This window comes from Gopherus flavomarginatus, chromosome 18, assembly GCF_025201925.1.
Source record: "Gopherus flavomarginatus isolate rGopFla2 chromosome 18, rGopFla2.mat.asm, whole genome shotgun sequence".
NCBI lineage: Eukaryota > Metazoa > Chordata > Testudines > Testudinidae > Gopherus > Gopherus flavomarginatus.
Genome location: NC_066634.1, coordinates 1939060 through 1964702, shown reverse-complemented (window position 1 = coordinate 1964702; position 25643 = coordinate 1939060). Strand labels below are relative to the sequence as shown.

Here is a 25643-nt window from a genome sequence, read left to right as displayed (position 1 = left end):
GGCGGGGCTGCCAGGGAGGCGGAGAAGGAGAAGAAAGCTACAACATGGCGGCCACGGCTGCCGCAAAGCGCTGGGCGCTGTGAAGGGGGGTGGGGAGGAGCCCAGGAGCCAGCCCCCGGCTAGGGGAGGGAGGATGTCCTGCCCGCCCTCGCCCTGACCCCCAAGTGGGGCCCACCGTGATGGGGGTCCAGGGCTTCCAGGAGTTCGTGGAGAAGCGCTGCCCGGGCGCCGTGGTGCCCGTCGACCTGCTCAAGCTGGCCCGGGCGGCAGGGGTCCGCGGGGGGGCCCCCTACTGTGGCCTAGCTGGCTACCTCCAGCCACTGCCTGGGCCCTACCCCCCACCTCTCGTGGCCCGCTCCCAGCATGCTCCGGGGCTGGCGTCAGTAACTCACTCCCAGCATGCTCCGGGGCTGGCGTCGGTGGCTCACTCCCAGCATCCTCCGGGGCTGGCGGCCCGCTCCCAGCATGCTCCGGGGCTGGCGTCAGTAACTCACTCCCAGCATGCTCCGGGGCTGGCATCGGTGGCAACTCACTCCCAGCATGCTCCGGGGCTGGCGTCAGTAACTCACTCCCAGCATGCTCCAGGGCTGGCGTCGGTGGCGACTCACTCCCAGCATGCTCCGGGGCTGGCGTCAGTAACTCATTCCCAGCATGCTCCGGGGCTGGCGTCAGTAACTCATTCCCAGCATGCTCCGGGGCTGGCATCGGTGGCGACTCACTCCCAGCATGCTCCAGGGCTGGCGACGGTGGCGACTCACTCCCAGCATGCTCCGGGGCTGGCGTCGGTGGCGGCTCACTCCCAGCATGCTCCGGGGCTGGCGACGGTGGCGGCTCACTCCCAGCATGCTCCGGGGCTGGCGACGGCCTGCCCGGCCCGGCTACTGGTGGATGCAGACTCGGCCCTGCAGCGGCTGTATGGCGGCTACCAGACGGACTGGGTGTGCGGCGGCCAGTGGAACGCCATGGTGGGCTACCTGGCGGCCCTGTCCCAGGCCTGCCTCTACCAGGGTGGGCTGGAGCTGGCGATCATCTTCAATGGCGGGCTGGGCAAGGAGCGGCTGCCCGAGTGGGGCCGCAAGGCCCAGGCCGAGCGGCAGACGGCCCAGCTCATCGCCGCCCACGTGGGCAACAAGGGCACCCCGCCCCCCCGCGCCTGGTTCCTGCCCCCCGCCTGCCTGGAGCACTGCGTCCGCCTGGCCATGATCCGCTTCCGAGTCAAGGTAGGAGAGGGCGGCTGCGAGCCTGCCCCCCATGGCTGTTCACCCCATGCCCCCATCTGGCGCCTTATGACTGTGCCTACCTAAGTCTGCCCACTTCCCTTCCACCTATGGCTCCTTCCCTGTACATGAGCCCCACTTCCTGCGGTCTGAGCTGTGATCCTAACTCCTTCTGCCTCCTTCCCTTGTACTTCATCGTTCTCTTTCGTCTCCTCTCCCAACCGGCTGGACTGCCTGGCTCTGTGATTGTTCCCCAGAGGTGGCTGCATCCCAGCACCGGGCGAGCCCTCCCTATGTGGCGTTGTGTGCGGCTGTTCCCCAGCTGCCCCGCCCCAGAGGTGGGTGCATCTCAGCGCTGGGAGACTCATATTCATTGTGTCTGTTGGATTTCTCTCTCCATCATCAACAGTGGTTCTCTTTTGCCCTTTAATGTGGGCTCCTGGTACCCGAGTGCTGGATAGGAAGGGTACTTACGGAGCTAGCTGCATCGTCCGCCCTTGAGCTGTAGGTGCTAGGGGAATGCTCTGTGTCAGACAAAGTGGAGAAATAGGACGGGGGAGTCATGGGGAAGAAGCAGCTGAACGGAAGCTCCCGGTGCGACGCCGGGATCGAAAGGGCTAAGGCCATCCTGGGGTGTATAAACTGGGGAATCTCAAGTGGGAGCAGAGAGGTGACTTCACCCTGGATTCGACCCTGGTGCGTCCGCTGCTGGGATCCCGCATCCAGTTCTGGTATCTGGAATTGCAGGAGGCTGTTGATCAGTTGAAGAGGGGCCGGATAAGAGCCAGGAGAACGATTTAAAGGGTTAGAAAACTGGCCTGCGAGAGACGCCAGGAGCGTGATCTATTGAGCTCCGTGATGGGGTGATGTGATTGCAGCCTCTAAATGGCTCCAGAGGGACCAAACGTTTACTAACGGGCTCGTCAATCTCGCAGTGGAAGCTTGAACACAAGCTAGTGGCTGGAAATTGAAGCTAAACAAATCCAGCGTGGAAATCAGGTGTCGATTTTGAACAGGGAGGGGTCCATTTCCCGAGGGACGTGTGGATTCTCCATTGAACTCAAGGACGTCCCGTGGACTGTGTTTAAACGTGTGTTGGTTGGAGGGTGTCTCTGGGAGAACTGAGATGGCCAGCGCCCCGGAGCAACACCTGCATGTTGGCAGTGTGGGGCTGGGGGGAGGGATAGGTCAGTGGTTCGAGCATTGGCCTGCTAAACCCAGGGTTGTGAGTTCAATCCTTGAGGGGGCCACTGAGGGATCTGGGGCAAAAATTGGTCCTGCTAGTGAAGGCAGGGGGCTGGACTCGATGACCTTTCGAGGTCCCTTCCAGTTCTAGGAGATTGGTATATCTCCAATTATTACCTTTAATGAAAGGGAGGGAAGGAGCAGCCAGCAGGAGGGTTGTGGAATTGTGCCAGGGTTGCGATGAAAGGGAGGTGGGGTTGGGGGGGACAATCAAGTGACGGTGACACTTCGAGGACAGGCAGCCAGAGCAGTTATGGGTGGAGCGACTTGTCCCATGCCCGAGTATAGCTCTGCCTCCAGATAAGGGCTGTGATCCACTCCCATGCTTCAGGGCTTCACCAGCTGAGGTCAGGAAGGAAGGTTTCATCTCTCTCCAATGCAGAACTGTTGTGTCTCTGCCCTCCTCGGCAGCATCAGGGAGCAGCTGCAGCTAGAGGCATTGTGGGCCGGCAAGCCAGAGCCCTCCATCTAGCCCCCTGGTCGCCCAATGTGGGGTTGGCTTGATTAACTCTGCCTCTGCCCTTTATGATGGCTGATACTGAGTCCCTGGGCCCTCAGCCAGAGCCACGGGTTGCGCTGACAGGGAGACAGAAACCCAGCAAAGAGCTGCCGGCTTCCTCCACTTGTTTCTCCGAGCCCAGAGATGGCGCCTGCCAATTGCACCCCCCACTGCGCTGTGGTGTTCTCTTGTTCCTTCCTCTGTGGGGGGGCTGTCCCCCACTCCTCCTCCCATACAGGGCCCCCCCTGTTCCCTCTCTACAGCGGGGGGCCTTGTGTGTGCCTCATTTCCTCCTCCCTCTATACCAGGGCCCTCCATTTCTCCCTCCCCTATACCTGGACCCCCCATACCCTCCTCTGGTGGGGGGCTTTGTGCGAGCCCATTCCTTGTCTCGCTACTGTCGAGTGTGACCGTCTTCTCCCGCCCGCAGGTCTTCCAGAGCCTGGAGGACCATCACCTGGAGGTGGTGTCCTTCTTCCGGGAGCGCGGCTTCCACGGGCTGCTGGCCCACAATTCGGAGTTCGCCCTGGCCAGCCTGCCCTGCTACTTCAGCGCCCACGCCCTGAAGCTGAGCTGGAATGGCAAGAGCCTCACCACCAATCAGTTCCTCATGCACCAGGTGGCCAAGCAGCTGGGACTGAAGGTCTCCAGCTTCCCCGTCTTCGCCGCCCTGCTGGGTAGGAACAGCCAGGGCAAACAGCTGGCACACAGAGCTGGGGGGATGGGGCAGCAGGGACACCCCCTGGGCTCAGCCCCTCTAGCTGGGGGGATGGACATGCAGGTCCCTCTGGGAGGGGGAGTCCATGGCACTGGCTAAGCTGTGCTCTGGGGAGTCTGGGAAGAAGCCCTGTTCCTCCCGGCTCGGGGAGCTGCCCCCCACCCCACTGCCGTGGAGAGATGGCTCGCACAACTGGTGGCGTGACAGACAGGCAGCCGCGGCGGTGGTCGCTCTAGCTGGGTCTCTGTGGCTGTGGGGGAGGTGCTCTGGGGTTGGGGAGCACACAAGGGGCTGGGGGACAGCTCTGGGCAGGGTCTCTGTGCTCTTTGGGGGACATCTGGTGGGGTGGGGGTTTGGGAACCACTCTAGGCAGCATCTCTATAGTGAAGTACCACATGGAGGAGTGTTGGGGGTCACTCTAGGGAGGAACTCTATTGTCAGGGAGCCCTGTACAGGGGACTGGAGACCACCCTCTAGGCAAGCACTGTATGGTCAGGGAGCACATGAGGGGAATTGGGAACTACTCTCTAGGCAGGGCCTTTGCTGACCAGTCTAGCCAGGAATTCTATGGCTGAAACACATTGGGGAGGAGGGGCTAGTCTCTGGTCAGGGTCTCTATGGTCAGGGAGGACATGAGGGGCTGAGGATCACTCTAGGCAGGGTCTCTATGGTCAGGGAGGACATAGGCTGGGGACCACTCTAGGCAGGACCTCTATGGTCAGGGAGGACATGAGGGGCTAGGGACCACTCTAGGCAGGACTTCTATGGTCAGGGAGGACATGAGCCCACTCTAGGAAGTGGCTCTATGGTCAGGGAGGACGTGGGCTAAGGATCACTCTAGGCAGGATCTCTATGGTCAGAGAGGACATGAGGGGCTGGGGATCACTCTAGGCAGGGTCTCTATGGTCAGGGAGGACATGAGGGGCTAGGGACCACTCTTGGCAGGGTCTCTATGGTCAGGGAGGACATGAGGGGCTAGGGACCACCCTTGGCAGGGTCTCTATGGTCAGGGAGGACATGAGAGGATGAGGACCACTCTAGGCAGGGTCTCTATGGTCAGGGAGGACATGGGCTAAGGATCACTCTAGGCAGGGTCTCTATGGTCAGAGAGGACAGGAGGGACTGGGGATCACTCTATGCAGGGTCTCTATGGTCAGGGTGGACATGAGGGGCTGAGGACCACTCTAGGCAGGGTCTCTATGGTCAGGGAGGATATGGGCTAAAGATCACTCTAGGCAGGGTCTCTATGGTCAGGGTGGACATGAGGGGCTGGGGATCCCTCTAGGCAGGGTCTCTATGGTCAGGGAGGACATGAGGGGCTGGGGACCACTCTAGGCAGGGTCTCTATGGTCAGAGTGGACATGAGGGGCTGAGGACCACTCTTGGCAGGGTCTCTATGGTCATGGAGGACATGGGCTGGGGACCACTCTAGGCTGGGTCTCTATGGTCAGAGTGGACATGAGGGGCTGAGGACCACTCTAGGCAGGGTCTCTATGGTCAGGGAGGATATGGGCTAATGATCACTCTAGGCAGGGTCTCTATGGTCAGGGTGAACATGAGGGGCTGGGGATCCCTCTAGGAAGCGTCTCTATGGTCAGGGAGGACATGAGCTGAGGGTCTCTGTGATTGGGGAACGGACTGTGTGGGGGGTTGGATTTGCATGAAGAAAGGGGATCACTCAAAGGGGATCCTGAGAGAAAGAGGGAGTGCATTTATGCAAATGACAGTGCCTAGTAATCAAATATTCAAATCAGGGCTGCCTCATTTGCATAAAAGTTCCTGTTTTCTGGCCATCTGGCCTGATTCCTCCTCCAATCAGAAGACACTGTAACCGCCCCCCTCTTTCCTCTTTGAGGGTGGGGTAGGGGCACCGAATCCCTTTGGGGCACAGTAACCAGGAACCCCGTTATTCCTGCCTCCCCCAGGTAACCACATCCTCCCGGACGAGGACTTGGCTGCTTTCCACTGGAGCCTGCTGGGGCCAGACCACCCGCTGGCATCGCTCAAGGTAGTCTCCCATCCCCTGGCACTGCCCCACAGCAGCCTGGTAGGGCTGGGATGGGAATGGCCTTGCGGACAGGCATTGTGGGTCGGAGCAGAGGGGACTGAGAGCCAGGATTCCTGGCCCTAGGAAGGGAGTGGGGTCTAGTGGTTAGAGTAGGGGAGACTGGGAGCCACTCTAGGAAAGACTCAATGGTCAGGTCTCTATGGTCGGGGAGCACATGGAGGGCCAGGGACTCTCTGGGCAGGTCTCTATGGTCGAGGAGCACATGGGGGGCTGGGGACTCCCTGGGCAGGTCTCTATGGTCAGGGAGCACATGGGGGGGCTGGGGACTCCCTGGGCACGTGTCAAGGTTTTTTCCCCACTCTGAACCTTAGGGTACAGATGTGGGGGACCTGCATGGACCCTTCTAAGTTTAATTACTAGCTTAGATCTGGTAACACTGCCACCACCCACAATTTCAGTGTCTGGGGCACTTTCTGTCCCCCCAAAACTTTTCCCTCCCTGGGTTGCCTTGAGAGGCTTCACCACTTCCCTGGTGAACACAGATCCAAACCCCTTGGATCTTAAAACAAGGAGGAATTAACCATCCCCGCTCCTTTCCTCCCACCAATCCCTGGTGAGTCCAGACCCAATCCCCTTGGATCTTAAAACAAGGAAAATCAATCAGGTTCTTAAAAAGAAAGCTTTTAATTAAAGAAAGAAAGGTAAAAATCATCTCTGTAAAATCAGGGTGGAAAATGCGTTACAGGGAATCAGATTCCTATAGACCAGAGGGACCCCCCCCACAGCCTTAGGTTCAAAGTTACAGCAAACAGAGGTAAAAATCTTTCCAGCAAAAAGAAACATTTCCAAGTTGAGAAAGCAAACATAAGACTAACACGCCTTGCCTGGCTAATTACTTACAAGTTTGAAACATGAGAGACTGATTCAGAAAGATTTGGAGAGCCTGGACTGATGACCCGTCCCCCCCGTCCCGAGAGCGAACAACAACAACACCAAAAACACAAAGACTTCCCTCCACCAAGATTTGAAAGTACCTTGTCCCCCTATTGGTCCTCTGGTCAGGTGTCAGCCAGGTTTACTGAGCTTCTTAACCCTTTACAGGCAAAAGAGACAACCCTTAATTATCTGTTTATGACAGCAGGTCTCTATGGTCGGGGAGCACACGGGGGACTGGGAACTCCCTGGGCAGGTCTCTGTGGTCGGGGAGCACACCGGGGGCTGGGGACTTTCTGGGCAGGTCTCTATGGTTGGGGAGCACAAGGGGGGCTGGGGACTCCCGGGGCAGGTCTCTATGGTCGGGGAGCACACAGAGGGTGATGGAAGGTGGGGCTTCCAGCATGGCTGCCCGTGGGGTGCCAGATGCTGAGCACTGTCCGTGTCACCCCCCGTGCCCAGGTCCGAGCCCACCAGCTGGTGCTGCCCCCCTGCGACGTGGTGATCAAGGCCGTCTCAGAGTACGTCAGCGCCATCAAAGAACCCTGCAACCTGGATGCTGTGGGGAGAGACGTCTTCAAACACTCTCAGGTGAGTGGGAAGAGGCCTGATTGCTGACTGGAGTTGCTGATCTGGTTCCCTGTCATGCCATGAGACCCCCTGTGGCTGAGATTGGGGGTCCTGGTGTGCTGTGAGACATCTCTGACTGAGATCAGGGTCCCCCTCTGGTTGAGATGGGGGGGCAGTGCTCTGAGAGATCCCTCTGACTGAGATCAGAGGCCCCTGGTGCGCTGTGTGCCATGAGAGCCCCTGTGGCCAAGATTAGGGGCCCTGGTGCGCTGTGAGACGTCTCTGACTGAGATCGGTGGTCCCTGGTGTGCCTTTTGCCGTGAGACCCCTCCAGCTGAGATGAGGGGCCCCAGTGCACTGTGAGACCCCTGCAGCCAAGATCAGTGACCCCAGCACTCCAAGAGACCTCTCTGGCTGAGATCGGGGGGCCCCCTATGCTCCAAGAGACTCTTCTGACAGAGATCGGGGGGCCCTGGCTCGCTATGAGACTCCTCTGAGATTGGAGGCCCCTGGTGCGCTGTGTGCCATGAGACCCCCTCTGGCCGAGATGAGGGGGCTCCTAGTGCTCTGAGAGACCCCTCTGACTGAGATCAGGGGGCCCTCAGCGCTCCGAGAGATCCCTCTGACAGAGATCGGGGGTCCCTGGCTCACAGTGAGACGTCTCTAACTGAGATCGGAGGCTTCTGGTGCGCTGTGTGCTGTGAGACCCCCTCCGGCCGAGATGGGGGGGCCCCAGTGCTCCGAGAGACCCTTCTGACAGAGATCAGGGGCCCCTGGCGTGCTGTGGGACCCCTCTGACAGAGATATGGGGCCCTGGCGCGCCTTGTGCTGTGAGATCCCTCTGGGCGAGATCTAGGGCCCCTGGCGAGCCCTGAGACCCCTCTGACTTAAATTGGGAGCCCCTGGCACGCTGCATGCCATGAACCCCTGTCCGGATGAGATCAGGGGGCCCCAGGCTCGCTGGCTTCTGCCCCATCTCTTTGGGGGTCCAACTCCCAAGCCCCGGTGGGCTGACACTGCAATCCTGTGTCGCTCTGTAGCATCAGACAAGGCACAGCAGCTCCTGCTTTGAGGGTGGGTTTGATTGCTGGGGTGGGGCCCTTCTTAGCCCCTGGATCTCCAGCCAGTCTCCTGTCCGCTTTGCTCCCCCAGTCCAGGACGGAGGATAAGATCGAGCGCTTCAAGAAGGCCGTGAACTACTATTCGGTGGCTGCCAAGATGCCCCCGGCACCTGTGGGTCCGTCCTCATTTGTATGTGAGTATCTGATGGGCTGGGATAGGCCGGCTAGAGTACCCAGGAGTTCCCACACAGCCAGCCCCCCTCCTCCTCCACAGCGCCTCCTGTTGGGAGAGGCTGGGCCTGGAGTACCCAGGAGCTCCCCCACAGCCAGCACCCCTTCCCCTCCCCACAGCGCCCCCCTGCTGGGAGAGGCTAGGGCTGGAGCAACCGGGAACTCCCCCCAAAGCCAGCGCCCCTCCTCCTCCCCACAGCTGCCCCTGCTGGGAGAGGCCATGGCTGGAGTACCCAGGAGCTCCCCCACAGCCAACACCCCTTCCCCTCCCCACAGCGCCCCCTTCTGGGAGAGGCCATGGCTGGATTACCCAGGAGCTCCCCCACAGCCAGCGCCCCTCCTCCTCCCCACTGCGCCCCCTGCTGGGAGAGGCTAGGGCTGGAGCAACCGGGAACTCCCCCCAAAGCCAGCGCCCCTCCTCCTCCCCACAGCTGCCCCTGCTGGGAGAGGCCATGGCTGGAGTACCCAGGAGCTCCCCCACAGCCAGCGCCCCTCCTCTTCCCCACAGCTGCCCCTGCTGGGAGAGGCCATGGCTGGAGTACCCAGGAGCTCCCCCACAGCCAGCGCCTCTCCTCCTCCCCACAGCTGCCCCTGCTGGGAGAGGCCATGGCTGGAGTACCCAGGAGCTCCCCCACAGCCAGCGCCCCTCCTCCTCCCCACTGCGCCCCCTGCTGGGAGAGGCCATGGCTGGAGTACCCAGGAGCTCCCCCACAGCCAGCGCCTCTCCTCCTCCCCACAGCTGCCCCTGCTGGGAGAGGCCATGGCTGGAGTACCCAGGAGCGCCCCCACAGCCAGCGCCTCTCCTCCTCCCCACAGCGCCCCCTTCTGGGAGAGGCCATGGCTGGATTACCCAGGAGCTCCCCCACAGCCAGCGCCCCTCCTCCTCCCCACTGCGCCCCCTGCTGGGAGAGGCTGGGGCTGCAGCAGCTGGGAGTTCCCCCACAGTCGGCGCCCCTCTCCCTCGCCACAGTGCCCCCTGCTGGGAGAGGCCATGGCTGGAGTACCAAGGAGCTCCCCCACAGCCAGCGCCTCTCCTCCTCCCCACAGCGCCCCCTTCTGGGAGAGGCCGTGGCTGGAGTACCCAGGAGCTCCCCCACAGCCAGCGCCCTGCCTCCTCCCCACAGCTCCCCCTGGTGGGAGAGGCCATGGCTGGAGTACCCAGGAGCTCCCCCACAGCCAGCGCCTCTCCTCCTCCCCACAGCTCCCCCTGGTGGGAGAGGCCATGGCTGGAGTACCCAGGAGCTCCCCCACAGCCAGCGCCTCTCCTCCTCCCCACAGCGCCCCCTTCTGGGAGAGGCCGTGGCTGGAGTACCCAGGAGCTCCCCCACAGCCAGCGCCTCTCCTCCTCCCCACAGCTCCCCCTGGTGGGAGAGGCCGTGGCTGGATTACCCAGGAGCTCCCCCACAGCCAGCGCCCCTCCTCCTCCCCACAGCGCCCCCTGCTGGGAGAGGCCGTGGCTGGATTACCCAGGAGCTCCCCCACAGCCAGCGCCTCTCCTCCTCCCCACAGCGCCCCCTTCTGGGAGAGGCCGTGGCTGGAGTACCCAGGAGCTCCCCCACAGCCAGCGCCCCTCCTCCTCCCCACAGCGCCCCCTTCTGGGAGAGGCCGTGGCTGGAGTACCCAGGAGCTCCCCCACAGCCAGCGCCTCTCCTCCTCCCCACAGCTCCCCCTGGTGGGAGAGGCCATGGCTGGAGTACCCAGGAGCTCCCCCACAGCCAGCGCCCTGCCTCCTCCCCACAGCTCCCCCTGGTGGGAGAGGCCATGGCTGGAGTACCCAGGAGCTCCCCCACAGCCAGCGCCTCTCCTCCTCCCCACAGCTCCCCCTGGTGGGAGAGGCCGTGGCTGGATTACCCAGGAGCTCCCCCACAGCCAGCGCCCCTCCTCCTCCCCACAGCGCCCCCTGCTGGGAGAGGCCGTGGCTGGATTACCCAGGAGCTCCCCCACAGCCAGCGCCCTGCCTCCTCCCCACAGCTCCCCCTGGTGGGAGAGGCCATGGCTGGAGTACCCAGGAGCTCCCCCACAGCCAGCGCCCTGCCTCCTCCCCACAGCTCCCCCTGGTGGGAGAGGCCGTGGCTGGATTACCCAGGAGCTCCCCCACAGCCAGCGCCCCTCCTCCTCCCCACAGCTCCCCCTGGTGGGAGAGGCTGCGGCTGCAGCAGCTGGGAGGTCCCCCATAGTCAGCGCCCCTCTCCCTCGCCACAGCGCCCCCTGGTGGGAGAGGCTAGGGCTGGAGTAGCCGGGAGCTCCTCTCACAGCCCTGTCCCCTCCCTCCTCCCCCCCCCCACAGCGCTCCCTGCTGGAAGAGGCCGGGGCTGGAATACCCAGGAGCTCCCCCACAGCCAGCGCCCCCGCCCTTCCCCCTCCCCACAGCGCCCCCTGCCCTAACCACCAGACCCCACTCCCCTCCCAGACCCAGGCAGAGAACCCAGGAGTCCTGGCCGCCCCCTGCTAACCATTAGGCCCCACTCCCCTCTACATGCCGAGCCCCTGCTCTGTGTCTCAGTGCCAGGCTATGGATCCAACCACTTTGGAGGAGCAGCCCCTGCGCAGCGCAGCCCGGTGGGATCCCTCCCCACGGGGAAGCCGATGGTACGTTCCAGTCCGGGTGGGGAGTGGGATTGGGCTCCCTGGAGTCAGTGGGTTGGAGTGGAGGTGCAGCAGGCTGACAACCCGGACTCCTGGGTTCTCTCCCCAGCTCTGGGAGGGGAGTGGGGGCTGGTGGGTCAGAGCAGGGGGGCTGGGAGCCAGGACTCCTGGGTTCTCTCCCCGGCTCTGGGAGGGGAGTGGGGACTGGTGGTTAGAGCGGGTGTGGGGGGGCTGGGCGCCAGGACTCCTGGGTTCTCTCCCTGGCTCTGGGAGGGGAGTGGGGGCTGGTGGGTCAGAGCAGGGGGGCTGGGAGCCAGGACTCCTGGGTTCTCTCCCCGGCTCTGGGAGGGGAGTGGGGACTGGTGGTTAGAGCGGGTGTGGGGGGGCTGGGCGCCAGGACTCCTGGGTTCTCTCCCCGGCTCTGGGAGGGGAGTGGGGGCTGGTGGGTCAGAGCAGGGGGGCTGGGAGCCAGGACTCCTGGGTTCTCTCCCTGGCTCTGGGAGGGAAGTGGGGGCTGGTGGGTTAGAGCAGGGGGGCTGGGAGCCAGGACTCCTGGGTTCTCTCCCCAGCTCTGGGAGGGGAGTGGGGGCTGGTGGGTCAGAGCAGGGGGGCTGGGAGCCAGGACTCCTGGGTTCTCTCCCCGGCTCTGGGAGGGGAGTGGGGGCTGGTGGGTCAGAGCAGGGGGGCTGGGAGCCAGGACTCCTGGGTTCTCTCCCCGGCTCTGGGAGGGAAGTGGGGGCTGGTGGGTTAGAGCAGGGGGGCTGGGAGCCAGGACTCCTGGGTTCTCTCCCCAGCTCTGGGAGGGGAGTGGGGACTGGTGGTTAGAGCGGGTGTGGGGGGGCTGGGCGCCAGGACTCCTGGGTTCTCTCCCGGCTCTGGGAGGGGAGTGGGGGCTGGTGGTTAGAGCAGGGGGGCTGGGAGCCAGGACTCCTGGGTTCTCTCCCCAGCTCTGGGAGGGGAGTGGGAACTGGTGGTTAGAGCGGGTGTGGGGGGGCTGGGAGCCGGGACTCCTGGGTTCTCTCCCAGCTCTGGGAGGGGAGGGAGGTCTAGTGATTAGAGCAAGGGGGAGGGGGTTGAAGCCTGGACTCTTGGATTCTCCTGGCTGTCAGGGGAGGGAGATCTACTGCTCTTTGCTGACTTCTGTCTCTCTGCTTCCCTCCTCAGTTCCCACCCGACCTGGGGCCAAAGGTGCAGTACCAGCCGCCGGCCCCGCCCTCCTCCTTCCCCCCGGGCCCCAGCACCAGCCTCCTCTTCTCCCCCCACCCGCTTGGAGACGTGCCCCCCTTTCACGAACAGCCCGGCCCAGGCGGTGACTTCAGCTGCTGGGCCGGTGCCTACAATGCCAAGTTCCCGCCCCACCAACAGGGTCCCAAGCCCTCCCCTTCCTCCGGGCCGGCCTCCTCCCCCTCCTCCTCCTCCGACTGCGAAGAGCACAACGGGGACAGTGCCAAGTGAGTGGAGGCTGGTGGTTAGAGCGGGGAGGGCTGGGAGCCAGAACTCCTGGGTTCTCTCCCTGCTCTGGGAGGGGAGTAGGGGCTGGTGGGTTAGAGCAGGGGGCTGGGAGCCAGGACTCCTGGGTTCTCTCATGGCTCTGGGAGGGGAGGGGTCTGGTGGGTTAGAGCAGGGGGGCTGGGAGCCAGGACTCCTGGGTTCTCTCCCCAGCTCTGGGAGGGGAGTGGGGGCTGGTGGTTAGAGCAGGGGGGGCTGGGCGCCAGGACTCCTGGGTTCTCTCCCTGGCTCTGGGAGGGGTGAGTCATCACCTCCCCCATGTCTCCTCCCCAGCCATGTCTCCGAGATGCTGCAGCCGAAGTCTGGCTGGGAGGGGCCTGATGCCGAAAAGCTGAGCCAGGGCTGGGGGCAGGTGGGGGGCTCCGGTGGCACCGATGGGCCCCTGATTGGGCCCGAGCCCTCCATCCCCTCACTGCTTTCCATGGCCACCCGCAACCACATGGACATAACCACCCCCCCGCTGCCCCCTGTAGCCCCCGAGGTCCTGCGGGTGGCTGAGCACCGGCACCGACGTGGCCTTATGTATCCCTCCATCTACCATGTTCTTACCAAGGTGAGCCTGGCTCCGGTCCTGGCTCTGGGAGGGGAGTGGAGGCTGGTGGTTAGAGCAGAAGGGGCTGGGAGCCAGGACTCTTGGGTTCCATCTTCAGCTCTGGGAGGGGAGTGGGGACTGGTGGGTTTAGAGCAGGGGGCGCTGGGAGCCGGGACTCCTGGGTTCTCTCCCTGGCTCTGGGAGGGGAATGGGGGCTGGTGGTTAGACCCGGGGTGGGGGGAGCCAGGACTCCTGGGTTCTCAGTCCCTCTCCTGATGTTCCGGCACAGGGCGAGATCAAGCTCCCGGTGTGCATCGAGGACGAGTGTAACACTGAGCTGCCTCCAGCCGCCGTCCTCTTCCGTGGCGCCCGGCAGCATATCTACGGGGTGCTGTTCGGCGTGGCTGAGAACCAGCGCCGGGTGGAGCGCCTGGCCATCTGCCGCCGCATCCCCACGGAAGGTACGGACCCCCATGCCCAAGAGCTGAAGCCTCCGGACACCTGGGTTCTGTCCCTAGCTCTGGGAGGGGAGTGGGGTAGCATGGTCAGGGCTGGGGTCTGGGAGCCAGGACTCCTGGATTCTCTCCCTGGCTCTAGGAGGGGAGGGGGATCTGGTGGTCGGGGGTGGGAGGGAGCCAGGACTCCTGGGTTCTCTCGCCGGCTCTGGGAGGGGAGTGGGGTCTGTGGTTGGCAGTGTGGGGGTAGCTAGATCCAGGACTCCTGGGTTCTCCCCAGCCAGGAGAACCTGATCCCTTGCCCTCTCCTTGCCCCGCAGTGCCGCCTGTGATCATCAAGGAGTGGGCGGCTTACAAGGGGAAGTCCCCGCAGACACCGGAGCTGGTCTCAGCCCTGGCCTTTCGCGAGTGGACCTGCCCCAACCTGCGGAAGCTGTGGCTGGGGAAGGCAGTGGAGGACAAGAACCGGCGCATGAGGGCCTTCCTGGCCTGCCTGCGGGCCGACACGCCCGGCATGCTGAACCCGGCCAGCGTGCCCACGCACTTGCTGCTGATGTGCTGTGTGCTGCGGTAAGCAGGGGCAGGGGCGACCAGTGACAGAATCAGGCCCCCACTCTCACCCCTAGACTCACTCCCCTCCCAGAGCCGGGGAGAGAACCCAGGAGTCCTGGCTCCCAGCCCCCCCTGCTCTCACCCCTAGACTCCATTCCCCTCCCAGAGCCGGGGAGAGAACCCAGGAGTCTTGGCTCCTAGGCCCCCCTGCTCTAACCACCAGCCCCCACTCCCCTCCCAGAGCCAGGAAAGAACCCAGGGGTCCTGGCCCCCAGCCCCCTGCTCTAACCACCAGCCCCCCCTCCCCTCCCCACCCCAAGCCAGGGCGAGCTGCCCCGTGTGGGATGCCAGGCCTGGCTGGGTTCACACTCTCTGTTCTCTTTCCAGTTACATGATGCAGTGGCCTGGAGGGAGGATCCTTCATAGGCACGAACTGGACGTGTTCCTGGCTCAGTCAGTTTCCTCTCAGCTCTACGAGCCGGATCACCTGCAGGAGCTGAAGGTAGGGGGCAGCCGCTACGTTCCCCGGGGGACAAAGAGCCGTGTCCCCTCGCTTCTCCAGCCTGGGGTGCCTCACACCCTGCTTCGCTGTGAGAACAGCCGCTCCTGGCCGGCCCCGCAGCCACCCGCCTCGGCTGAATGACACCAGTGCTCCGACTGGCTACTCACCAGCTACTCCCAGACCTTCCCCAGGGGTGCGTCTTGTCCTGCCCCGTTTCTCTCAGACAGTCCAGGCTCCTCAAGGGTAACTGGCCTGCCCAGACCCCGTTTTCTGCGGTGGAGGTTCCCAAATGCTCCGGGGCAGAGAGAACAGTCCCAGAAGTTCATTAAACCCAGGCAGAAAGATTTGAAGTGACGACAGGTGATGAGGCGTGAAAGTCACGCTGGGTCCCAAAGAAAATAAAGAAAGAGAAGACGCAACATACCTACGACCTTAAAAGCAAAAAGGTTTTTCTCCCTCTAAGGAGCCAACTGGCTCGATCTTTACACCAGGACCCTGCCCCCAGTTCAGTGATGCTTCCTTTGCCTTTCAAACAGGGCTGCTGCCGTGAGTAGAGATGAGGGGAGAATGCGATTTGGGCTCCTCTGTTCCCATTTGTACACCCCTCTCTCTCCCTTGAGGATTATCTCCAACTGGGGCACAGGAAACCCCAGCTGTGTCTTTGCCAATGTGTAAAGTTCTTATTCGCACCCTTCTTTCCCCCAAAGATGGGCCGGGGATAGTCTGCTTTATTATGCTGTCGCCTAGCCAGGCCGTCAGTGTGTCCCTTGTCTCTGAGGAACTGGTTTGTGCCTGCCTGTCACAGCGATGTTATACCATGGAATCTCATAACTTTCCAGACAACGTTGATACACACATTTTACCGGGACAGTAATGTTCAGCAGATTATGAGTTTTCAAATGATATCGCACAAGGTACATTTTGTACACGATTTATCCTAGTCTGTGAAAGCAGTGAACATGGGGTACAGTTGGTGACAGCCAGCACTGGAGCTGTTTGGGAGAAAGGTGAACGGGAGCAGGGTGCAGTGATTAGTATAGGGGGGTTGGCAGCCAGGACTCCTGGGTTCTCTCCGCAGCTCTCACTGGAGAACGTGCTGGAGTTATTCCTTTACTAGATTAAAAACTGCCGTTCTGCTCTGTTCCCCAGCTGCCCACATCTTGACGCCGGGTGAGCCTCCCTGTGCAGTGTTATGTGTGGTTGTTTCCCAGCTGTCCTGCTCCAGAGGTGGCTGCACTCCTCCCCATGTTAAAGTGATGGGAATGGTTCCCTTGCAGATCGAGAAGCTGGATGCCCGGGGCGTGCAGCTGGCAGCTCTCTTCATGAGCGGAGTAGATACGGCTCTGTTTGCCAATGACGCCTGTGGGCAACCGGTGCCCTGGGAACACTGCTGCCCCTGGATCTACTTTGATGGGAAACTCTTCCAGAGCAAGCTCATCAAAGCCACCCGTGACAGGGCCCCCCTCATTGACCTGTGTGATGGGCAGGTATGGGGCAGGATGCCTGGGTTCTCTCCCGGCTTCTGAGATGGTGGGTGGGGTCTAGTGCGTTAGAGCGGCGGAGCGGGGAGTCAGGACTCCTGGATTCTCTCCCCGGCTCTGGGAGGGGAGTGGGATCTAGTGGGTTAGAGCAGGGAGGGCTGGGAGCCAGGACGCCTGGGTTCTATCCCTGTCCCTGCTGGGGGAGTGGTTTGAGAGGCTGCTCCTCTTGGTCTGGAAGTACCTGGATGTTCTGACATTGGGGCAGGCTGTGGGGGAGGGACAGGGATCTGGGGGACTAGGTCAGCTGGATTTAACACCCCCCCCCCGCCCCCACTTTCCTCCCCAGACGGAGCAGGCAGCCAAAGTGGAGAGGATGAGACAGAGCATCCTGGAGGGCGTGAACTTCAACCGCCAGGCCCCGCCCTCTCTGCTCCCGCCCCCTCCCTTCGTGCCTGCCATGGCCGCGCCCTTCTATTCAATGCCCCTCTACCCCCGCACGACGGGCTCTGTGCCGCTGCCAACCCCTGGGAGGAGCAGAGGGTTCACAGGTGAGAGATCGTTGTGTCCCCTGAGCCGTGTCTCTGCCCCTTTATTCTGTGGCCCCGCTCACCACGGGCCATTGGTGGGAGAAGTGGGATCCCCAGATGGCTGGGTTGTATGCCCTCTTGAAGGCAGGGGTAGGGGAGGCCTCTTTTCTCACCACTCCACTTGTAGATACGTGGAGTGTGGTGGGCTGGTGGGGTGCTCCAGAGCAGTGGAGCTAGGGGGCATTGGGGCAGATTTCCTCTGTCAGTGCTATTGGCTCAGGCTCTCTGCAGACTCAGGCAGGAATTGGTAACGCCCAGGGCAGTTCACATGTCTCCCAGCGAGCGGCTCAGGCTCTCTGCAGACTCAGGCAGGGATTGGTGATGCCCAGCGCAGTTCACACCTCTCCCAGTGACCGGCTCAGGCTCTCTGCAGACTCAGGCGGGGATCAGTTATGCCCAGGGCAGTTCACACCTCTCCCAGTGACCGACTCAGGCTCTCTGCAGACTCAGGCAGGAATTGGTAACGCCCAGGGCAGTTCACATGTCTCCCAGTGACCGGCTCATGCTCTCTGCAGACTCAGGCAGGGATTGGTGATGCCCAGCTCAGTTCACACCTCTCCCAGTGACCGACTCAGGCTCTCTGCAGACTCAGGCAGGGATCGATTATGCCCAGGGCAGTTCACATGTCTCCCAGTGACCGGCTCATGCTCTCTGCAGACTCAGGCAGGGATTGGTGATGCCCAGCTCAGTTCACACCTCTCCCAGTGACCGACTCAGGCTCTCTGCAGACTCAGGCGGGGATCAGTTATGCCCAGGGCAGTTCACACCTCTCCCAGTGACCGACTCAGGCTCTCTGCAGACTCAGGCAGGGATTGGTGATGCCCAGCTCAGTTCACACCTCTCCCAGTGACCGACTCAGGCTCTCTGCAGACTCAGGCGGCGATCAGTTATGCCCAGGGCAGTTCACACCTCTCCCAGTGACCGACTCAGGCTCTCTGCAGACTCAGGGATCGATTATGCCCAGGGCAGTTCGCACCGCTCCCAGTGACCGGCTCAGGCTCTCTGCGGATTCAAGCAGACCCTGTTTCTGACCCAAAAGATGACGTTCTGCTTTTGTTTCATATCTCTGGGGGCCTGTACGTGACCCTAGTGTCACCTGTCACTCATCTCCCCCTCCCCCTGTCTCCGCTTCCCTAGGTCTCCACCCAATTCCGCCTCAGGGGGGCAAGCTGGAGATTGCTGGCATGGTTGTCGGCCAGTGGGCGGGCAGTAAGCCCTCACGGGGCCGGGGCTCCTTTGGGATGCAGGTGGTGTCTGTCGGGGGACCTGGGAAGGGGTAAGTACTGCAGCACTGCTGAGGGATGGGCTGGAGAGAGGCTTTGCTGGCTGCTGGGGGATCAGCATTCTCCCCTTGGGTCATCTCTGTGCCACGCGAGCCAGCTGTGTGTGGCGTTATGTGCAGCTGTTCCCCAGCTGCCCCGCCCCAGAGACAGCTGCATCTCAGCACCCTGCAAGCCATCCTTGTTCTCATGAATTATGCGTAATATTATTTGTAATCATTAGAACTGTTAATAGCCACTGTTCTTTATCCTTGTTAATGTCACCCTGGTTATTAGGCCTATAACTTAATTACACTTATTACGGAGGCGTCAGTGTAACAATCCTGCTGCTAGCTAATCAGTATTAATCTCCGCCGTGCTCCACCCCAGACGCAGTCGAGACGGATCTGGAAAACTCCCCAAAGGAAACAAGAAGCTTAGCAAGCAGGTGCGTGTTTCTGCCTTTCCCTCAGCCCTACTGGTCTGGACTGTCCCCCGAACCAAGGAGACCCCAGCCCTTCTCCATGCCCCCCGCACCCCTACATTTGGGTTGCTGTCCCTGGGCAGCGTTATGTGCTGCTGTTCCCGAGCTGCCCCGCTCTAGAGGTGGCTGCATCGCAGCCCCGGGCACAGTGGGATGGGATTCTAGCTGGTGTCTGATTATGTTGCACTCCTGTTCTCCACAGGGCTCGTTGGAGGGAGCAGCCAAAGCAGTGGAGTTGCAGAGCGGGCAGTTCCCGTCGCAGGTGAACCGGGGCGAGGATTCGGGGGGCGGTCCCTGCCCCCCGGCCCCGTCACAATGTGCCTTAGCCAGAGACACTGACGCCTGTGGTGATGAGGGCCAGTACTGCGGGCGGCTGGCCCAGGAGGTGGATCACGGCCCCAACACCAAGCTGCCCCTCCCAGCTCTGCAGAAGGAAGAGTGACGGGGGGGGTGGGGGACGGACCTGATTTGGGGGTGGGTGGGGCTTTCCGGGGGGCGGGTCCAGGAGTGTGGAAGCCTCAGGGTACCATGAGGACAGGGAGGTTGGAAAGGCAGAGCCCCAGTGCATTGTGGGGGATTATCCCCTAATTAAAGGGATGGTCTCCTACAGCGCCCCAGTGCATTGTGGGGGAATCTCCTACAGTGCCCCAGTGCATTGTGGGGGATCGTCCCCTAATTAAAGGGATGGTCTCCTACAGCGCCCCAGTGCATTGTAGGGGAATCTACAGCACCCCAGTGCATTGTCGGGGATTGTCCCCTAATTAAAGGGATGGTTTCCTACAGTGCTGCAGTGCATTGTGGGGGAATCTCCTACAGTGCTGCAGTGCATTGTGGGGGAATCTCCTACAGCGCCCCAGTGCATTGTGGAGGATCATCCCCTAATTAAAGGGATGGTCTCCTACAGTGCCGCAGTGCATTGTGGGGGAATCTCCTACAGTGCTGCAGTGCATTGTGGGGGAATCTCCTACAGCGCCCCAGTGCATTGTGGAGGATCATCCCCTAATTAAAGGGATGGTCTCCTACAGCGCCCCAGTGCATTGTGGGAGGATTTGTACCTGTTTCCCTATCCCCCCCTACCCCCCCAATCATGTCAATCAGCTCCACAACATGGCGTATTTTATTATTTTTTTATTTTAATATTTGTGGGTGGGGAGTTGACGGTTTTCTATAGTTTTTAACATATTATCTATACCCCTCCCCTGGCTCTTGTAGCGGGGTGGGGGGGACAAATGCTAGTAAATAAACGGGGAGCCGTTAAAAGGAAGCCAGCCAGGATGAATAAAAGCGAGTGGGGAGGAGCGATGTCTTCTGGAGGCTCAAGCCAGGCCACTAACGGGTCGTGGTGTCCCCTGGCCTGCAGTGCTGGGTGCCCTGGCACCCACAGCCAGCCGAGCGGGGCACTGGTTGCGCCCCTCGCTGCTCTGGGTGGAGCCCCAAAACGTATTTCCCCAATATTTGGCGGGTGCAGATGCTCCCAGCCCGTGTTCGTTTCGGGCGGTACGGGGTCGAGTTCGGGGCAGAGGCGCTGATGGCTGAAATCTGCCCATGCTTTGTACAGACAGAAGAGAGAGATTATATTTACAGAGACAGATTCTATATAGAAACTACGTATCTCGGGGGGAGGAATTCCCGTGTCCCCAGCCGCAGCTCCAGAGCCGTCCACGTTGGACCCGGGGGGCAGGGGCAGTCGGGGGGTCCCTCCAAAACCAGGCAGCCACCCCCTTCTTCCGCGGAGTCCCCCCCCCCCAGCCGCGGTTCCCAGCGGGACTGGCCAATGGAGGGTGGAGGAGGGGTTCAGGTTGGTGGCCTGTGGGGGGTGGGTGGGGAGGGATTTTGAGGCTGGGGGCTGTTAGTGTTTCTGTCCCATGGGAGGGGAATGCAGGGACTTGGAGGCTGACTGATCGGGGATGTATTTGGTGCGGGGGGGACCCCCTTCAAGTCCCATTAAAATCTGGACTGTAGAGGGTGGAAAATTTGAAGGTTTTGTGGACTATCCTAATCCCCCCCCCCCCCGACAGGCAGGGGGGCTGGTGGTGAATTCCCGTCCTGCCCCCCGACGTATGTAAAAACTGAGCAGTGCGGCTTCTCTCCTGACTAATCCACACCCCTGTCGACACGGGAAGGCTTGAATTCCCCCAGATCCAGGGGATTTGGGGAACAGGGAGGGAGCAGGAAACAGCCCAAATCTCGACAAACTTTATATATTATTTTTCCCCTGCCTTGGAGGTGGGGGGATGGGAGGAAATTTAGTGCCCCCTTTTGCAGTCGGAGGCACTGAACCCTTTTAACCTGACTGATCCGCCAGCAAGGACTCCGGAAAACTATCTCCGGCCTCTGATACTTGAGCTTTCGAACCGAGGCCAGTTCCGAATCCAGCGCTCGGAAGACGCCTGCCCACCCGAAGCAGCTCGTTGACAGGCGTCACCCTGTAGTTTTTTATTACTTTAACCATGTTTCAAAGTCAGGCTTCAGGTCAGGCGTCTCTGAATATCTGCAGACAATCGGCCGTGTCTGCGAATCGCAAAGGAGTTAATCTGAAGTGTTTAGGGTTGGGAGTCTTTAGGGACAGACGCCTGGAGTTGCAATCACTTTTATTGCTGGAATAACGCTCCTTTTCAGCGGGCAGGGGGGCGGGAGATGATTTTAAAGACCCTCGGCATTTTGCAGAGGTCATCCCAATTCAGTGCAGCCATTTTTTCTCTTCTGAAATCTGGAAAACTAAACCCAAAATCACAGCCTCCCGAACTCCCTCTGCTAAACTCTCAGGAGGAAATTCTGAAACGCATCCACCAGTCATTGGTGCTTCGGAAGATTTGTAGCTTTTGCCATCCCAGGGATTTTAAACACAGAGACGCTCTGGGGTGTGGAGAAGAGCCGTGGAAATGAGTTGAGAGGCGTAAGCGGCCACTGTGTTCGGAAGGAGATCGAGAGGGGACTGGATTCTGCTGGAGAATCTTAGGCAGTCACGGTACTACAGGGCTCTTTACTCTGGTGGAGACAGGCTGACGGAAAAACAAGAGGCAGGAGGCTGAAGCCTGACCAATACAAATTGAAAACAAAGGACCAGTCACCGTAAGGTGATTAACAGCTGGGACAAACTCCCAATTGAGGTGGCCCGTTCTCCAGCTCTTAGGGTCTTCCCATCCAAGTGAGATTGTTTACGCCCCTCGCCAGGTGACATAAAGACACCGAGATAAGCATCCTGCCTGGCAGGGATTTAGCAGTCTTGGCTAGATCGGCGGAGAGTCACCTTTTAGATGTACACTGGAAATAAAATGAGCGCAAATCTCAACCTCAGATGGGGCATTTGGACTGATCTGAGTTGGGGCTGCTGGCTCGGCTGGCTTTGCAGAAGCCCCTTTCTTGGCTCCATTTGGCAGAATTGCAGATTCCCCGCGCTGGAAATCGCTCGTCCCTTTTGGAAAACCATGGCCAGTTTCCTTGCCCCTTCCGCATCTGCTTCGGGGGCTCAGTTCCCACCCACGCTGCCTTTCCTGATGTCGCGAGGTGCCCCGCAGACCTGACCAGAGGTAAGACGATCCCTTTCTTTCACCTTGATTGCCCCACCCAGCAAGGGACTGTTCGGCTTAGCTCCTTGAAGAACAGCTGAGGAGATGATTCGGGAATCCTGTCCTTGGAGGTTTTTAAGGACATGTCAGGCACACCTGTCAGGGACGGTCTTCCTGCCTCTGCGCCGGGAGCTGGACTGGACGCCCTCTCGAGGTCCCTGCCGGCCCGTGGAGTCGGGCACCGTGGAGGATCTGGGGCCTTGTTCGTGGCCTGGAAGATCCTGTTTCCGTGTTCAAGGCCAGAATTCGAGTCTTGCATAGGGCAGGACGTTTGGTTTCACTGAGCTCCAGGGCGGCGGTTGGACTAAAGGAGACAGAGCAGTTGCGAGGGGCCGCAGGGAAGCGATTTAGGTGAGACGTGCCTGGATGATGCCAGCAGGCTCAGGCTGCAGCAGAAGACGAAACTTCCCCATTCCAATCTGTCGATGGTCAGCAGCTCCAAGCACCTCATCCAGGGTCCCGTTTCCAGCTGGGGCTGGTCCCAGCTGCTTCAGGGAAGGTGGAAAAGCCCCAGACAAACCCATCAAAGCCCAGAGTCGTGTGGGTGGGAAATTGCTGTTGGCTGAAGCTTGCGCTTGGCTTGCTGTGGGCGTCATGTCTGGCAGCCGAGGGCGATGGAAGCAAAGACAGGAGGAGAGGTATTTCCTCCCAGGGTCAGCCCTGCGAGCGAGCAGTGGAGTCGGGAGGACACACCTCTCTCTCAGCCGTCAGGCTGGCTGCAGGACTGACTGGTGAACGTGTGCTGGAGCTCGGCTCGGCCGGTCGTTCATATGAACCTGGAACATACCGGAGGCCTTGGGATTGTGTTGCTAAATTCCTCCATGCTTTTTTCCCCCCTTATCTAGGTGAAACACTTTGACTAGCCTGGAGCCTGTTTTCTCTGCTGGTGTCAATTGGGGATTCCCACAGCTTGGGGCCTGGCCCCACTGACCCAGCGGAGCTGCGGCCCATTGACCCCAGCTGGGGGCCTGGTCCCATTGACTCAACAGAGTTACGGCCCATTGACGGCAGCTGTGGGTCTGGCCCCATTGACCCAGCGGAGCTACAGCCCATTGACGCCAGCTATGGGTCTGGCTGCACTGACCCAGTGGAGCTCTGGCTGATGGACCTAGTGGGGGTCTGGCCCCACTGACTGCAGTGGATTTACACCCACATGCCCCAGGTGGGGATCCAGCCCATGACAGCTCTTGTGTATTGAATCCGGGCAGCTGAAAGCCAGACAGGAGCGCTTGGGTTGTACCCTTGGCAGCAGCACCTGAGTGAACCCTTCTGCTCCCAGATTCCTGCTTTCCGCTCCGATCCAGCGACGCCCCGCGGACGACGCACACGCTGAAGTGGGGGTTTCACTTTCCTTTTCTTGCTGGCTCAAAGCTTTAAAAGAGAACAAAAACCTCAAAGAGGTTTAAACCAACCCACCTGCAGTTCTCTTGACTTTTAAGCGAGCCAGCCTGCCTGTCATGGGCCAGGTGTGGCTACTGACTTCCTACCTTTGGCCACTAAATCACTGGCTGATGGTGTAAGCTAGCCACTCGGACATTATTTTCGCCCTCCTCCTCGTCTTTGGTTTTTAAACCGTGCGTGTGTGAATTGTATTAACTCACACGTGGATTTCTCAGTCTTCTCTTTGTGTCCCCTGTTGTGTGTCAGAAACGTGCCCCCGACCACGTTCTCCTGAATTTTCATTCGACCTCCACCAAGGAGAGAGAATTTTCTCTCATCCTTGGGAATTGTTTGTGAAATCGCTCAGACCCCTGGCTGTATCTGTGTCAGGCCGGCCTGGAAGCGAATATAAGATCTGACGGCAGAGCTCCGGCCCCAGCGTCAGAGAATCTGTGATCAGGTTAGCTGGCGCCGCTCCCCTAGCCGCACAGGAGAAGCAATGAGCAATCCTAGTGTTTCAGTTTTAATCTTGTTAGTGGAATTCAGTAGAGCCAAGTCTGGACGCTGGCTCTTTCCTGACCTGTATTTCTGCTAAATAGGCCTGGTCCCCTTTCTGTTTCCCTGGCTGCCCTGCTTCAGGGCTTCTTTCTCCTGTTCATTTCCTTTGCTGTCTGTTTAATTTAACTTTTTAAAAGCAGCCCCCATTGCCTTGCCTGCAGTGTAGATCCTTTGGGTTTATACTGCTATTTATGGGTAAGGGTTGTTTTAAATAGTTTTTGTTGATGTTAAGAACTTCTCCTCTTCCAATTTTGAAATACTTTTATTTCTATCATCCATCTCCATGCACCGTGTCTGTCTGTCTATCTATCTATCCCCATCAACCCCCTCTATCTATCGCCTCAGCTGGGGCATACACCTTTTTGACGGTAATCATTGCACTTTTATGTTGCTAGATGCTTTTCTGGATAGAAACTAGTGAGATTTTTTTGAAGCAAACCTCAACAGTCTCAATCATATTTTTTTTGGTTCTTAAATTGTAAACCACCTGACTTTCCTTTCCCTACTTTGCCCCCCCACTTCAAATAACTCTGAAGCTTCCGTTTGTTGTAACCATATCTATCTATCCATATATTTCTCTCCCTAACTTTTAAAATGCTTTTAGCATAAGAACCCAGGTTTGAGGGAGTTTTGTTTTGTTTAAACCCCAAAGTATCTTTCACTGAAATGAGCAGTCGGGTTATTTTCTTCCTTGCGATCTTGTCAATTTACAGTTGTGTGTGATATTTACAAGGGGGAAAAAATCCAAGGAAGAGATGTCATGGGTTTTGTTGTTACTAATCTTATCATTTAAATCTCTCCGCCCCCCTTTTTTTTAAAGCTACTGACACGTGTTTATTAGTGGACGGATAAATGTTACTTCTACTTCCCTTGCACCTCAGCCCTATGACTATAAAAACCCTGTTATCCCGCTAGCCCCAGATCCCACAACTTGCTCCCTAGTTTATCCATGTAAGTTGGGACGGGTCCCGCTTCGGGAGGGAAATTGGCTGTAGTGGGGACGCGGGGGAAGGCTGTGTGGCGGAGGCGAAGCCGGCAGGGGTGATGTCTTTGGGAATATGTTTTGCTTGGGTGGATCTGGACGCGTGGTACGGTCATCTGTGATTGAGGAGAGAGACTTACAGTACTTAATAAAAGTCTATTCTTTTAGTAAACCGCAGCCGAGCTGGATTGTTTTTCTGAGCAACAACTGAAGGTAGGGGGCTGGGGTGCAGGACACCTGGGTTCTCCCAGCTTGGGGGGGGGGGGGGTTTGGGAGCCAGGACTCCTGGGTTCTCCCCTTGGCTCTGGGAGAGGAGGGGGGTTTGGGAGCCAGGACTCCTGGGTTCTCCCCTTGGCTCTGGGAGAGGAGGGGGGTTTGGGAGCCAGGACTCCTGGGTTCTCCCCTTGGCTCTGGGAGAGGAGGGGGGCTGGGACCCAGGACTCCTGGGTTCTCCCCTTGGCTCTGGGAGAGGAGGGGGGTTTGGGAGCCCGGACTCCTGGGTTCTCTGCAGTGACATCACAGTGGCCACGTGCCACACCCAAGATGGCGACCAGGGCCCACGCGGGGAGGGCTGGTGCCACTCCAAAGATGGCGACGACAGCTGCGGGGCGTAAGGGGGGTGCCAGTCCGGCGCTGGGGGCTGCGTTGGACCGAGGCCTGAACCCGCTGAGCTCGCGCGTGCCCCGTGTCAGGGCCTGAACGTGCTCGTGCCGCTCCCAAGATGG

At 60.1% G+C, this 25643-nt stretch overlaps 2 protein-coding genes across 2 annotated transcripts in view; one reads left to right on the top strand and one right to left on the bottom strand.

The window, feature by feature from the left end:
• Nucleotides 1-25643, bottom strand: part of HUWE1 (HECT, UBA and WWE domain containing E3 ubiquitin protein ligase 1) — a 171949-nt gene that overhangs the window by 38686 nt on the left and 107620 nt on the right.
• On the top strand, nucleotides 12-25092 carry LOC127036376 (constitutive coactivator of PPAR-gamma-like protein 2). Its single transcript, XM_050927195.1, has 16 exons — nucleotides 12-1220; nucleotides 3392-3638; nucleotides 5605-5687; nucleotides 7083-7211; nucleotides 8343-8445; nucleotides 10986-11071; nucleotides 12233-12519; nucleotides 12851-13130; nucleotides 13399-13570; nucleotides 13885-14134; nucleotides 14504-14618; nucleotides 15896-16105; nucleotides 16446-16647; nucleotides 17824-17962; nucleotides 18336-18393; nucleotides 18632-25092. Exons 1-16 carry the CDS (start codon nucleotides 180-182, stop codon nucleotides 18869-18871), a joined length of 3642 nt encoding a protein of 1213 aa, XP_050783152.1. The 5' UTR covers nucleotides 12-179; the 3' UTR covers nucleotides 18872-25092.